This window comes from Physcomitrium patens, chromosome 18, assembly GCF_059467195.1.
Source record: "Physcomitrium patens ecotype Gransden chromosome 18, ASM5946719v1, whole genome shotgun sequence".
In the NCBI taxonomy this organism is placed as follows: Eukaryota; Viridiplantae; Streptophyta; class Bryopsida; order Funariales; family Funariaceae; genus Physcomitrium; species Physcomitrium patens.
In genome coordinates, this window is record NC_143427.1 from 14,253,655 (window position 1) to 14,267,141 (window position 13,487).

The window sequence follows — 13,487 nt, forward strand, 5'->3', positions numbered from 1 at the left end:
AGCCAGCTCGGCGCGTCTGAGTTGGACCCAAACTGGACACGTCGGACGGAAACCGGAAGCGCCGGTATAGAGAGCGAGAGATAGCCGGGGGGCCGGAAGAAGAAGGCTGAGGCCAAGGGCGTTGGCGCTGCTTTGGCTGAGTAGCAACATCATCAGATAGATTAGAAGAGATAGAATGGAATAGAAGAGCAGAAGAAGACCAAGCTGCGCTAGCTCCGACGCATCCTAATGTTCTTCATGGCCATGGCGTCGTCGTCGATGATGGTGCTCAACCCTTGCCGCACGCCCTCTACCGTCTCCGCGGCGCAGCTTCTGAAGGAGCCCCGCTCAAGTGCTCTTTCTTCTTCTTCCAATGCCAGGTTCACTCAATTGGGCTCGGAGCTTCGTTGGAGCGCTCGCCTCGCTGCACCATTGCTACCAAATGGTGGTGCTAGGGTTGTGCGGAGGCAGGAGCATTGCAGTGTCGTGTGTATGGTGCTTCCCGCTGGAGATGCCGAGTGAGTGTGTATGTATGTGTGTGTGTGTGTGCGTTTTCCGTTTTTTGTGGTGTGGGTGGTTATTGAACGGATTCTCTGCAGCGATTTATTGAATTGCTGTGGAGGGTTTTCGGAAATTTGGGGGCTTGAGTGTTCTGCTACGCCGCTGTGAGCTTTTCCTGGGTTGGATTTGTTTTGGGTTTTTCGGATTTGTTGCGTTGCTTGAGCACGCGTCTCAAATTGACCTGTTTTAGAGTCGCTCTGATTTGGGATTGCATTGGATTTGATTTGGTAACTGTTTGTCAGAATTGTATCTTCTCCGGCTGGAGCTAAATGGGAAGCTAGAGCTTTGAAGTCTTTCAGCATGGCTGAGTTGGAAGCTCGCAAATTAAAGTACCCTAATACGGGGACGGAGTCGCTGTTACTTGGAATTCTTACAGAAGGTGAGGAAGCCTTGAAACATCCAAATTTTGGCCTACCGTAGCGGTTTTGAATTTAATAGCTTATTGTCAGATGAATTTCGGTGCAGTTTGATTGCGCATTTGGAGATTCATTCGCAATGTGAATATCATTCATCAGTTACCTCTGATGCAAGGTGTGGGAATTCACAGGGACAAGTGAAGCAGCGAAATTTCTCCGAAAGAACGGTGTAACACTGTTCGGAGCGAAGGATGAGATAATTAATCTTCTGGGGAAAGCTGATATGTACTACTTCAGTCCAGAACATCCACCTTTAACTAGCTCTGCCCAAAAAGCTATAGCTTGGGCTGCTGATCCAGCAAACAAACCTGGTAACTCCATTCTTGCTCTCCTTGGAATGATTTTTTCATGTCATTTAAACTGGAGCTGTAGCGTTTAGATTCTTCAGGGTTTAGGGCTTAAGTTTGCGCATTAAAGAAAAGGAGACAAACGACACTTCACCTCATCCAACCCGTACATGTCAATATTCTTTTCAAACTCCTAGAGTGGTTTTATTCAAGTTTTGGACACCAGTCTATTGTAGCAGAAGCACGCATCAAGCAGGAGGAGCTCCGAGTCCTTAACAATGTTTTGGTAAACGGAGCATGCTCTATGTGGTATGTGGTGTGTATTACAGAATGGGTTTCTGGTGAAGAGCTGAGCACAACGATGTTAATTATCGGTATCTGGGCTCAGAAAGGCTCGGCTGGTCAAAAAATATTGGAAAAGCTCGGGATCAACGATGACAAAATTGCTAAGCTCTCCGACACCGTAAGTGCCACTTCCTGGCTTTTTGCGACAACGATTAGCATTCTCACATGTATTGAAGATCGAGTAACCAGTACCTTACAGTGTTTTTAACTAGTAAATTCCATCTCAACAAGTTGTTTTACTAAGGTTTGCTGTATGTTTTTACTCGACTAACGATTGTATTGAGCGTCATCATTTTTGTTTCATGTTGCTTTTTCTTTTATGTGAATGCATATTGATCGTCATGTTTCATTGCAGATGAAGAACTCGCCGAACAAGAGAGGGAATTATCAACAATTAGCTCAGTAGGCAGTTAGACGTTTTCCAGTTTTGCCCAATTTTCTTTCATTGTGATCCATTGTAAAAGAGCGTATCATTGGTCAACTTATTGCATTAGGTAATCGCATTTTTAGCACGATGGTATCTCAACTGGTAGGGGTTGCTCGCTTCGTTAATCTTGCAGTTTTTGTATACAACCTTTGCTGGCTTTGACACGTAGTTGCATTTTGCAGAACTACATATTCGTAGGTATCGTGCAAAGCAGCGCGCTTTTGATAGGAGTTATTTTATTCCAGCAGGCCAGTCTGCCTTCTTAAATTTCTTATCCGAGAGTTTTTGCTGTAACCTCTAGGCTCTCTGCGTTCAGGATCAGTTTACGAGTGTGAATCAGGGGTCTATTGTGAGAAGAAAGACAAGTAAGCCTGGTATATTTCACTCAGCTACTGTTTCATCATCAGGATGCCAGGTTAGCTTACTTGTCCTTCTCTGGTAACGCAGGCCCATTTGTGGTTGCTCCTCTCGACTGTATTCCTCGCCTTAACCTGGGTCGAGTAATTTTTTCTTGCTCCACCTTTTCCGCAACCATTGTTTTAGTCGGCATGTTCATCATGAACATTGAATTCATGAATGCGTTCATGCAACCTTAGACTCATCGTTCCCTCTCCAGCTTGTAGCGATGTTGTGCATGAGCGTATCCGGGTCTTGGTGTACCAGGAAACCTGTCTGGCGGATCTCATCACAAGATGTTTTCGTTACCCTGCACACTAAAAACAAATAAAAACACAATCGTCACGCTCACACTTACCGCTTGCGCTCTGCATTTCGAAGAATGATTAAGCCCTAGAGTCGACTCACATGTAGGTCGGACGCCACACCCCGGAGCGCATCGAAGTGCTTTTTTCATACTTAAAGGTATTAATTCGAGTAGAATTACTATTACTTGACAGGTATAGAACAGCTCTGGTGGCCATAGAAGCCAGCTCTGTCGACCTTAAACAAATCAACCGATCTACTTGCAGTCATATTTTTAACAAGGCCAATAATGAATGAACGTGTGTCCACCGAGTACTCTCCAAGTACACGCTTAGCTTCAGGTCATACTGCTGTCCGCGATTTGCAGTGGAATTGAGTTCCTAGTTCGAATGTAGGTTGTTGCTTGTTTGAGCTTTTGAGGTGTGAAGCTGATCCGAGTTTTGCTTTACCTCTCAGTTGAGCTGCAGGAAGCTGGGACTCAGGGATGGGATTACGATTGCAAAGTTTTGTTCTCCTGCATCACCTACCCTTACCCGTCCCAGCCCTGTCCTGTTTACAACCTAAGTATAACAACAGCTGTCCGCGCCTATAACAAATTCTTGAAATTTATTCTGGGAATGTACTCATGCTGTATCGAGGAGAAACAGGGATGAGTTCGGTAGCCAATTATATACTCGCATGTCAATCTTTTTTTGGATTTTTTTTTTTTTTTTTTTTTTTTTTTTTGTTTTGTTTTTGAAACAAAGGAATGCAAACGGTTCGCGAAACAGTTGGCAGGATTAGGCAGTAAGATCCGATGCCTCTCGAGACAGGTGGAGGAAGCTTTCCAACAGCCACCAGTCTAATGCAGTAACCGTCATTTGCTGGTCGAAGGGACCGCCAATTGAAGCGCGATGCCTAATTGCAGGTCTCGTGCACACATCAATTCCGCGGCAATCACAAACTCCCTCAAAACAATCTGAAAAAAACTGCTCGAATGGGACCTATAGCTTGAAGAAGCAAGTCCCTTTCTAATTAAGTGCAAGTAGTCTGCCCGTGCCAAATGCACATCCTAAAGCCATGGTTTGAATCATGGAATTAGCAATAAAACAGCAGAGCTTCCGTAGCTGAAAAGTATAACGCAAAATTTGGCTTATGGTGCTCGTTCCTGAGCTAGCCATTTCTGGTTGCTGTAGTTATTTATAGTTGGTGCTAGTGAATTTGTCTGGGATGATACAAAACGAAACACCGAATTGGCATTGGAAAAGAGGGAACGAATCCCAAGTTTTGAGCAAATAAGGAACTTACCAGGTCAGCCCACAAAAGTCACCTCTCGATCTTGTGACGATTGACTAACTTATGAGGCGAATATAAACATTCTGGAATCTGGTCCGCTAGGACCTGCTGTCCTGACAAATGAGCATGGAAATCTACTGACCGTGGTCGTTCTTCCTAATCACATGCATGCGGAGATTTTTCCTTGTCACCTCGCAAGAGTTTGCTTCCACCCTATTCCCGACTTTGAAGTCGTCCTAAAGTCGGTCACCTCCTATACCTCGTCCTGTGTTGGCAACCTCTTCGACCTAAAGCCTTCGGCCGATGTCATGATATCCTCGACACAATTGCGAACTTGTTTGAAGAGGCTGTTCTGCACAGCACTCTATAGATACAGAAGCTTGTGTCGGGAAGCCGGGTACATGTCGACAACTTCACCATCTCGAATTACTTTCCCTGAAATCACTCCTATCATACTTCCAATCGACCACCCAATTTAGCAGACCATTACTGAAGCACTTAGTTGCATCGTTGTTCAACGAAAAACACTCGTCTGGTCAGCATATCATTATATCGTACAATCATTCACCAAACATGTGAAGAAAATCATCGAAGATAATCGGAATAATGAGATGTCCTCTGTACTCAGCTAATAAGCAGTCAGAGCAGCGTCCAAGCATGCGAAGGGTGCCCCTCAAATGAGACAGCGATTGTAAGGCCTCGAAATGACAAAAGCCTGGATCCTCCGTGGTCCTCTCCCTTGCATCTTCTTCATTGTGAGTACGCGAAACACTCTGGAGTTTAGGTCTAAGCAAATAGTTTGTCAACCTGTATAGCAGTTTCATGATAGTCTCATGCCTCACATGCGGCAGGCCTGACATCTATGGCATAAGTACAAAGCAAGTACACGTGACATTGGACGAAAGCCCAGACAAGAGAAATACGCTGTGACTAAATCTCATGTCCAACTAAGTTTCGCATCTGGAGGTAACCCATGCATCGATGGTTCCTTCGATGAATGTTTGCATTTTAACCAGACAAAACCTTGTTAGTTTTTCATATATCCATTCAGATATTTCACATACATGCTCAAACTTTGAATCCAATGACTTGGCAACTAATAAAAAGACATAGTCCACACACTGCATGTCTTGATGCAATACAATATTATTAGTTTAATCGATCATGGAAGTCGGAGAAAAGTCCATTCATTTAAATAGGAAGGATATATGCTTAGAAACCTGAAGCGTCAGTTTAAGCACCATGCGTCTCAAAGTAAAAGCTAGCAATTCGAGGTGGGAAGTGGGCAATTCAGGCTTCCCGGATTCGACTGCGTGACTTCTGCATTTGACAGGACAGCTGACCGAACTGAACGAGCCATTGTTTTGCTTCTCCACAGGCCCCACGGTCTAAACAGTTGTAGAATCCCAAGATACATCAGATGAAGCTGCGTAAGGTCGGGGCTTGAGAGGCTATTCGTCGATCCCCAAGCACATCCGGGAGCTTTGTGGGACCCAGTTTTACGCATAGGAGTGAAATGAAAACCATTCCAGCGCCGAATTACTGTGAGCGCTTCATTAGTTGGATGTATGAGTGACTGAGTAGCGATTGGAGTCGGATCCACCGCCCAACCAGCTGACCCATTGGGTACCTGCAAGGAGGGGCCCACTCTCAAGTGACCCATGAAGTTACAGTCCTCTCTTTGGTGCGGCCTGAGACACTACCGGTTAATAAAAACACGACCCACCAGCTCCATTATACACGGTTGGAAGTCATTTCACTCCAGACGTATCCTCTTTTCTGAAGATTGGTTACTGAGGCAGCGGAACAGTACGTATTTTGAAACTTTTCCGTAGAAGGTAACAACCATTATTAAAGATCTTTCTCTCGGGAAAAGCGGCAGTCGATCCGAAATGGGGGGGCTGTTGCGACCAGGTCAGTCAGAGTGTGGGCCATCTGATGGGGTTTCTTCAACAACAAGTGGCAGTTTTGAAGCATGAGAGCTCGGAATTGGGAAGAAGGGGGGGGGGGTTGTGGGAGTGGGGTCTGCGGCGACCGACCAGGGACCTCATGGATGCTCAACAAAGTCTCCCGAAAGGCGCGACGTCCATCGCGGCCTCGATCAAAGCTGATCTCCGGGTAGAGGATTCGATGCAGTTCACGCTTGTTCGATCGTCCAATCACAAGCGCGATCGATGAACATACACTGTGGGCAGAACCATGCTGACCGACACCCATCGATGCGTATCCAAACTGCAGCGGAGTGTTGAATTCTAAAATGTAGAATCTCAGCGCAACCTCATCAATCGTATTCGCGAACCATCTTCTTCAGATTCAACGGAGCGGCGCTGCGATTGCAATACCGTCATGCGATCTCTCCGCGATCGCTTCCTGCCACCAACCTCTCTTTCTAGCGTTTTGATCCTACGGCAGCGGAAGAACCAACTGGGCTCGACGGATGATACTTTGAAGCTTGTGTTTCGATGTAGATTGGATGGATGAAATGAGATCGCTACGTATGATTGTACAGAATATTTACTTTTTCGATTCATATTTCCAAAATGTGAATTGTCCTTGATATTCACTTTTTGTGGATTTTTTTTCTTTTTCGGTTTGATGTTTTCTTTGCGTTGGGTGGCAGAGTTGATGGGAAAACAAACAAAAAAGAGAGTCAAAGAAAGAGAAAAACCTCCAAGTGTATTGGTCCCATTGTTCAAGTTATATACACACATATACACACACACACACACACATATATATATATATATATATATATATATATTGTGGATTCATTAAATGCTCATCGCCAAAGTATTGTGCTTCAAATAAAGTAACATGATTGAAACTATAATGTGCTTGAAATACGCTCCAAAGTTAACAACTTTGTACGTGTATTTATATATATATATATATATATATATATAAACATATATGTACATATAATATCCTTTGGTTTATTCTAAATTGATTCTGATCCTCTTCAGTATTTTTCTACAAAAACCATGCAAATAGACTAAAACATGTAAACATAAATCATGAACATGTGACTTTTTCGGCACCCAGCTGATAAGATTGCGAGATACTTTTTTCCATGGTTGGAAAAAAGTCAATTCAATTTGTAAAATGTCAAAAGACATGAAATTGCATGCAAGCCACCTTAATATCCAGGTATAGGAAAAATTAATCACATTCACCTAATAATACTTACAGTTTTTAAAAATTTGTGTCGGTTCCGTGAGAAGTGCTTGTACAATGAGGCAAGTGTTAATGGGCCCTCATATTAGTCTACCTTGCCAACTATTAAACTATATAAAGCCAATAATAAATTTAGATTTAGTGAAGAATATGCCAAGTTAATGTTGGGTTCACAATTCAAGGCCCTATGAGCGTGCGTGGGCGAGAGGTGCTGGGGCATGTTCAGAGCACGAGAGGGACCCAAAGCCGTGCCAGAGAATGTAAAAGAAATGAGGAGAGGGAGGGGGAAGAAACGGGCAGGGCAGAGTGAGAAATTTCGTTCGAACATCTGCCCGAATCCTTCTGATCGACCTGGTCCTCGTCGTTGCACCGAGCCCGGCTTTGCCTCTTCTTCTTGCGCCATAGCCAATTGTCAGTAATGCTTAGAGCTCCTCCATGAGCGAGAGCTCCAAGGAACTGTCCACTTTCTCTTCTCTTTCTTTCATCACCTGAGAATGCATCCATCCTTTTGGGTTGCAGTTTTTCCCTTGTTGTGAGAAGGGAAGATCCTCGTTAAAACTACGGTGTCGTACATTTACAATCTCTCGATCAGTACCTGAATCGGCTCATCTGGCGCAAGAGCTTGGGCTTCATTATTTTATTTTATTTTTCTTTTCAGAAATCAGTTTGCTAGACTGACGGGAGGGAATCCGCTTAGAATTAGCGATTAGATCGTGTTTGAAGTGGTGAAGATTCTTTTAGAGAATTACTTGTGCGTGAGCTTATCCGTTGTGATTTGCGCTGCATCTGGGACTCGGTTTGTGGCCTCTAGGTCTTCAGAATTGTGTTAGATACACGAGGCCGATTGTCGGATTTCAGGTACAAAGCGTAACCTAGGTCTGCTCAGATACGTGGAATTTTGGTGTGAGCACTGCGTTACAAGTCGTGCTTGACTTTTTATCAATGCAAGCAGCCTGATTGAGCTCATAGATAGCAGTTTTTGAAGAGCATATTTTGTGTTGAATCTTATCTGAGACGTCCTAAACAATTTCGAAAACTCGAAGTAACGCATCTTGTCGCATCTGTATCAGTTTAGTTGCGATCGGCAGCAGTTTCTGGTTGGTATCCCCCTTCGAATGTTATAGCTGTGCAGAAAATTTATCACGGGGATAGCGAAGCAGCTTGGAAAGGTTGAAGATCCAAAAGCTGCGATAGTTTCTGTAAGTTTTCACTGTTTTGATTCACCTACACATGTGGCAGAACCGAGCGAGTGTTGTTGGTTCATGTTTTAGGTGAATTCTCCAGGTGAACTCTTAATTGCGCGAACGATGGTTTCTTGATTCTGTTTTACACTCTCCGGTAGTTTAGCGTGCCTGGCTCAGACAGTGAATTTCGTCTCTTGATCCTGGTGCACTACGCCACTGTGCTTTGCAGTGCAACCTATTTCACTTTTCTTCAACAAGTGTAGTGTTCAGTGCCTCGAACAGTTTAGCAGGTCTAATCTCAGTCGATCTCGGGTCGTCACAGCACCAAATGTAGTCCACCCTCTTACCACATATGGCCTGATTATGCTGTATTGTAATCTAGTGAGTTAATCGGATGAGAAGTATTAGTTGCAGTTTTATAGCCGTTCACACACTAGGAGGATGTGGCTTACATATTTAGCTTTACAGTGTGGACCGTCATATATTTTGCACGAATCCGACCATTCGATTGCGACTTGAATTGAAGAATTGATTTGTTCGTTTCAGTTCGTATTACAGCACTGTGTGTGTGTGTGTGTGCGTCGATGTCTTCTTGGTGTAGAGCAGGTCACTGTTTACAGTCGTTCTCCCAATCTCTGTAGAGACAAAGATAAAATTCTTATACAAATTTTTACTTCACAATATCCTTTTTAGAGAGATGGGAAAAGGAGGTGGAAAGTGTGCAAGTAGAGCGCACAGTGCGAGCTCCACAAGAACGTCAAGGCTCCCTGCTAAGAAGAATAGAAAGCCTCCAGTTAAGTCGCCAACACAAGCTTCGAAGTCAAGTTCTTCTAAGGACAAAGTCATTGACCCCGATCCTTCAACCCTGGTGCCTCTGATTTCCAAGGTTCACACCCTTCTCTACATTTTCGATTAATTTGCACCTTTTCAGCTGCATGAGGATCCGTAATCGTAATTAAGAATGTGCTGTGTGATTTAGCTTATTGATATTTTTTCAGACGAGCCCTGGCTGTCAAAATTGGACCTGTATATCCTGTGGTTGGGTTTAGTGAATAACACTGTAGTCTGCAATACGTGATACTATTGCCGACAATAGCCTACTGTGAACGCGGGTAGATGTAATGGTAACCGTTGTTTATATGCTGGCCTTTTGTTTTATCCAGAAAGAATCGCAGCCAGCCGCAGTTGAGAAAATTAATGATGATGATGACATTGATACGAATGTCACCTTTGATCAAGAAGAATTGGATTATCCTGCATCCGAACATGAACGAAGGCTTACAGGAGCATCATCGTCCGAGATGCCAAGTGTCTACAACACTGCAAATGCTAGTCCTGCCAGGTCATTTTCAAGTGGAGCACGAAGCCCTGACACTGTGTATCTCAGCGGATCAGAAGACATCCCGCAGTACATTGCCTCACCTGTGCACCCTGTTGGGATGCCCTTGGCCATAAAGCATTCAAAGGCTGGTGCAAATTCACCAGAGTCTGTTGTCTCTTCTCAACGCCGTATTCACAATGATGAGGATCAGTTTATTGCGAGATGGGCACCTGCCTCATCTTCAAGTAGTACTGGGCCAAGCGGTGGTGTTTTGAGGAAAAGACATAGTGTTGCTGCATCAAGCACCGCACCACTGGAAGTCAGAAGTTTGACAACCAGCAGTAGTTTTCCAACACCTGGTGGGCGCATTGAGGGAAAGCCGGTACCAAACATTGATTCTGTTAATAAAACAATTGATGAAGTAAATCTTTTTGGAGAAAGTGAATCACGGAAAAAAGATGGGCCCCTAGTTGTAGAGGGACATATTGCCAATAAAGAAGAACCGAAGCCGTATGATTCTCAAGGAGCAGAAGCATTAAAAGAGTCATTAGATGACAACTGGGAAATGGTACCAGCACAGCATCAGTCAAAAGGGTTAGGTCGGGAATGGATTGCGGTGCCTACGCCTAGTATCACTGACACCAAGCTGCATGCGCCTTCATCTCAAGGTGTGTTACTGTTTTGGTGTTATTTTAGAAGTGATTTTTTCCCTTGTGCTTGTGAAAGGTGGGTTACAAAGATCGATGACTCAGTAGTTTGTGAACACTATGAAATTTCTGATTTGACGAGAAAATGCATTTATGCATTGAAACGCTTCTACCAGAACTGCAACCTCAGATAATATTTTGAAGTATTCCCTCCGTTCTCTTCGAACATTCACATCACTCATTAATGATTTTTGGGCGAAGTAATCTCTTCATTTACTATGTGACAAATTTATGTTCATCCTAGCATTGTCGTTTTGTAATTAGTTTGAATGTTACAGAGAGCAAGGAGGTGGAATCACCAGAGCAAGTGAATGAGAGAGGTATTGGGAAGTCAAGAGAGGAGCCCCTTGAAGTCTTTTCGAGTATACAACCAGTAATTTCAATTGCAGATAGTGTTAGCAAGGCCGCAGAAGGACCAGAAACTCCTGTCCAAAAAGAAAATATTATGAAATCAGTGGCCAGTGATCAGTCTGACGAGATTGAAACTCGGTCGTTAAATGGTGAAGGAGGAGATTATGTATTTTTGGGGGCAACAGGAAGTCCAAAAACAGAACAAAGTTCTCAAGATCCAGACCTTGACACTGATGTTCCTGAGTCAACCATTGCACTGAATAAGCTCGCTTCATCATCAAAAGGTGATGATAGTCCTGTGCCGAATGCCACACTCCAAAACAATGAGGCAGAGGACATACCCATTGTAGCACATGGTCTAAGAGAAGAGACTCCTACTATATATGATAGGAATGAGGAAGACAGGGAGGCAAAGCCCCTATCAAAATCCGTAAAGGAAGATGAGGAAACACCAGAAGTTGCCGAGAAGGGATTGGCATCTCCTGCTCCGGTACCTGAAGAAAAGGATGCTCCATCTTTTGAGTTAGATACTACCCCGCTCGAAAAGACTGCTGCTCCTAAGCATTCCGAATACGATCCTGCAGAATTAGTGGAGGAGGCTGGAATAGCCGCACCAGCTCTGTCGGAGGATGCCCATGTCGACCAGCCTGATGTTGAACAAGTTCATGATTCCAAGGTTTCTGGTGAAGTTGAGGCGTCTACATCCGAGCCTGTTATTGAAACTGAGTCTGGAAGTGCAGCCCCTGCTGAGGGTGTGTCATCGGTTGAGGAAGCCGTTCATGAGTCGATTACTACCCCAGTGGCGGAGAATTTGGCAGCGGAGGTTGGTGAACAAGACGGTATAGGTGTGGAATTTCCGGCAAATGACAATCCTGATGCTGATAGCTGGAGAATTTTCAAACAGGAGATTGAAAATGATACATCACAGGCTTCCGAAGGACCTGAGGCAAATGTGGCCGAGGAGGCTAAGGTCGAGGAGCTAGCTGCAGCAGCGGATGCTGAAGTGGAAACTACAGCTTCAGCGGGAAAAAGGGAACTTTTAGGGGGTCCGGGGGCCTTTCAGGTCGACTCAGCCTCAGTTGAGGTGGAGGTTGCCCCCGCCCGTGTGGAGGAATCTGCTGTCACTGAAGTTGAGAAACCCACATCTGCAACGGAGGGAAATAACGCAGAGAAAGCTTCTGCACTAGTAGAGGAGGAAGTGAAGCAGGAGGCCACTGCTTCGTCTGCCACAGCTTCTCCACTAGATGCAAATGCTGCGGAAACAGCCCTTGAACTGCAGAGCCGTGAGAGCGAACTTCCCGTTGCGGGTAGCGAGCCGTTATCAGAGACTGTATCAGAAATCCAGGCTGTCCCCGACCGAGACGCCGATTCCCCAGTTAGTGAAGACCAGGCTGCGGCTATTGGTGATGGCACGCTTGAAGTGCAGCACGATGATGCTCCTATGGACGTGGTTGAATCTGCACCTCTTGGAAATGACGCATCCACACCAGCTTTAGACACTGCACAGGCTGAAGAACCCGTGGCCTCAACCTCCTCTACTTCAGCTACTGCGGATGGAGTACCGGAGGTGCAGAGTCGTGAGTTTGAGATTCCCGGTGCGGGTAGCGAGCCAATTCCAGAGGCTTCATTAGGAGTTGAGGGTGCGAATGAGGTAGACGTCGATTCCCCAGTTTCTGCGGAGCAGGATGCGCCTGCTGGTGATGACACACCTGTAGCGCTGGAGCAGGCCGTCCCCTCTAGCTTGGACTCACCCACACCTGGTTTGGAGTCTGCAAAAGATGGAGGGGATGTGGTATCTTTGAGTAAGGATGAGGAGGTAGATGCTTCACCTGTGCAAGTGGTTGAGGACAGCTCAGTGGTGGATGCAAGTGCGGAACCGTCGCCGACAGCTGCCGAGGCCGTCGCTGATGAGGTTGCAGGAGCGCAGGCAGAGGTGCCCGTGATTGTGGATGCGAGTGATGCAGCGGTCACACCAGATACGAATGCTGTGGACACTGCTGAAGAACAGAGCCGCAAGGTTGAACTACCCGTTGCGATCAGCGAGCCGGTATCACAGAGTGCATCCGAGGCTGCTCCCGAGGTGGTGGGTTTAACTGATGTGGAAGGTGCATCCAGTCCTGTTAAGCAGGTAGATTCTCCTAAGGTGGCAGAGGTTGCTCCAGGTGAAGATGCATCGGCAGGTATTGCTGGTGGCTTGAAAGACGTTGAGTGAACGCTCAGTTTGCAACTATTCATTGTCTCCAGTTTCTTCACGTACAATTGAAACGATTTCTGTTTTCGATCTGTCAAAGTGTCCCTCCTTTTAGTGATGGACATTCTGCTTTTGCCACTGTGGATGAGAACCTTGGCTATTTAACGCTTAGCATTGGGCTCCAATCTCGCTTGTGTCGACTGTTGCCAAGCATAGCTTGTGACTCCTGTCAGTCCAATCCTTGCGACTTAAGTATCTACAAGAAGCATTCGGTTGTAATAAGGTTAGCTGTGACCGGCCCTTCAGCAGTGCGTTGGCTGTCCTTGGGCAAGTAGTGGGAGAATTTGATATTGTTGCAGCGAGGAGGGTGTTGCGTACGGGGGACGTATGAGCGCACACGTATGCCTGCATTAGTCAGAGAATGCTTCGCTTCTCGTGAGAGTACGAGTAGGTGGTTTCAGTGCGAACTGTTCCGTATAAGAGTTGTTACTAATTTTGTCCACGACACTATGTGCAGTATGTTCGGAATATGAGAATAATAGATGAAGTTTCTCACTTTCTGTAGAA

The 13,487-nt window shown here is 45.3% G+C and overlaps 2 protein-coding genes across 5 annotated transcripts; both read left to right on the forward strand.

Annotated features, from left to right (window-relative positions):
• Nucleotides 1-142: 142 nt before the first annotated feature.
• On the forward strand, nucleotides 143-2,546 carry LOC112294945 (ATP-dependent Clp protease ATP-binding subunit CLPT1, chloroplastic). The gene is made up of 5 exons (XM_024545957.3): nucleotides 143-497; nucleotides 783-919; nucleotides 1,088-1,267; nucleotides 1,573-1,706; nucleotides 1,944-2,546. The coding sequence occupies exons 1-5, from the start codon at nucleotides 229-231 to the stop codon at nucleotides 1,992-1,994; spliced, it is 771 nt and encodes a 256-aa protein (XP_024401725.1). The 5' UTR covers nucleotides 143-228; the 3' UTR covers nucleotides 1,995-2,546.
• Nucleotides 2,547-7,554: 5,008 nt separating this feature from the next.
• On the forward strand, nucleotides 7,555-13,487 carry LOC112295310 (uncharacterized). 4 transcript variants are annotated; one of them, XM_024546686.3, is made up of 5 exons: nucleotides 7,562-8,024; nucleotides 8,237-8,365; nucleotides 9,044-9,236; nucleotides 9,514-10,339; nucleotides 10,657-13,487. In XM_024546686.3, the coding sequence occupies exons 3-5, from the start codon at nucleotides 9,048-9,050 to the stop codon at nucleotides 12,939-12,941; spliced, it is 3,300 nt and encodes a 1,099-aa protein (XP_024402454.1). In that variant the 5' UTR covers nucleotides 7,562-8,024; nucleotides 8,237-8,365; nucleotides 9,044-9,047; the 3' UTR covers nucleotides 12,942-13,487. The 4 variants fall into 4 exon arrangements, with proteins under 4 accessions (XP_024402456.1, XP_024402454.1, XP_024402453.1 ...); XM_024546688.3 differs by lacking the exon at nucleotides 8,237-8,365 and having other exon boundaries at nucleotides 7,555-8,024; XM_073540768.2 differs by lacking the exon at nucleotides 7,562-8,024 and having other exon boundaries at nucleotides 8,039-8,365.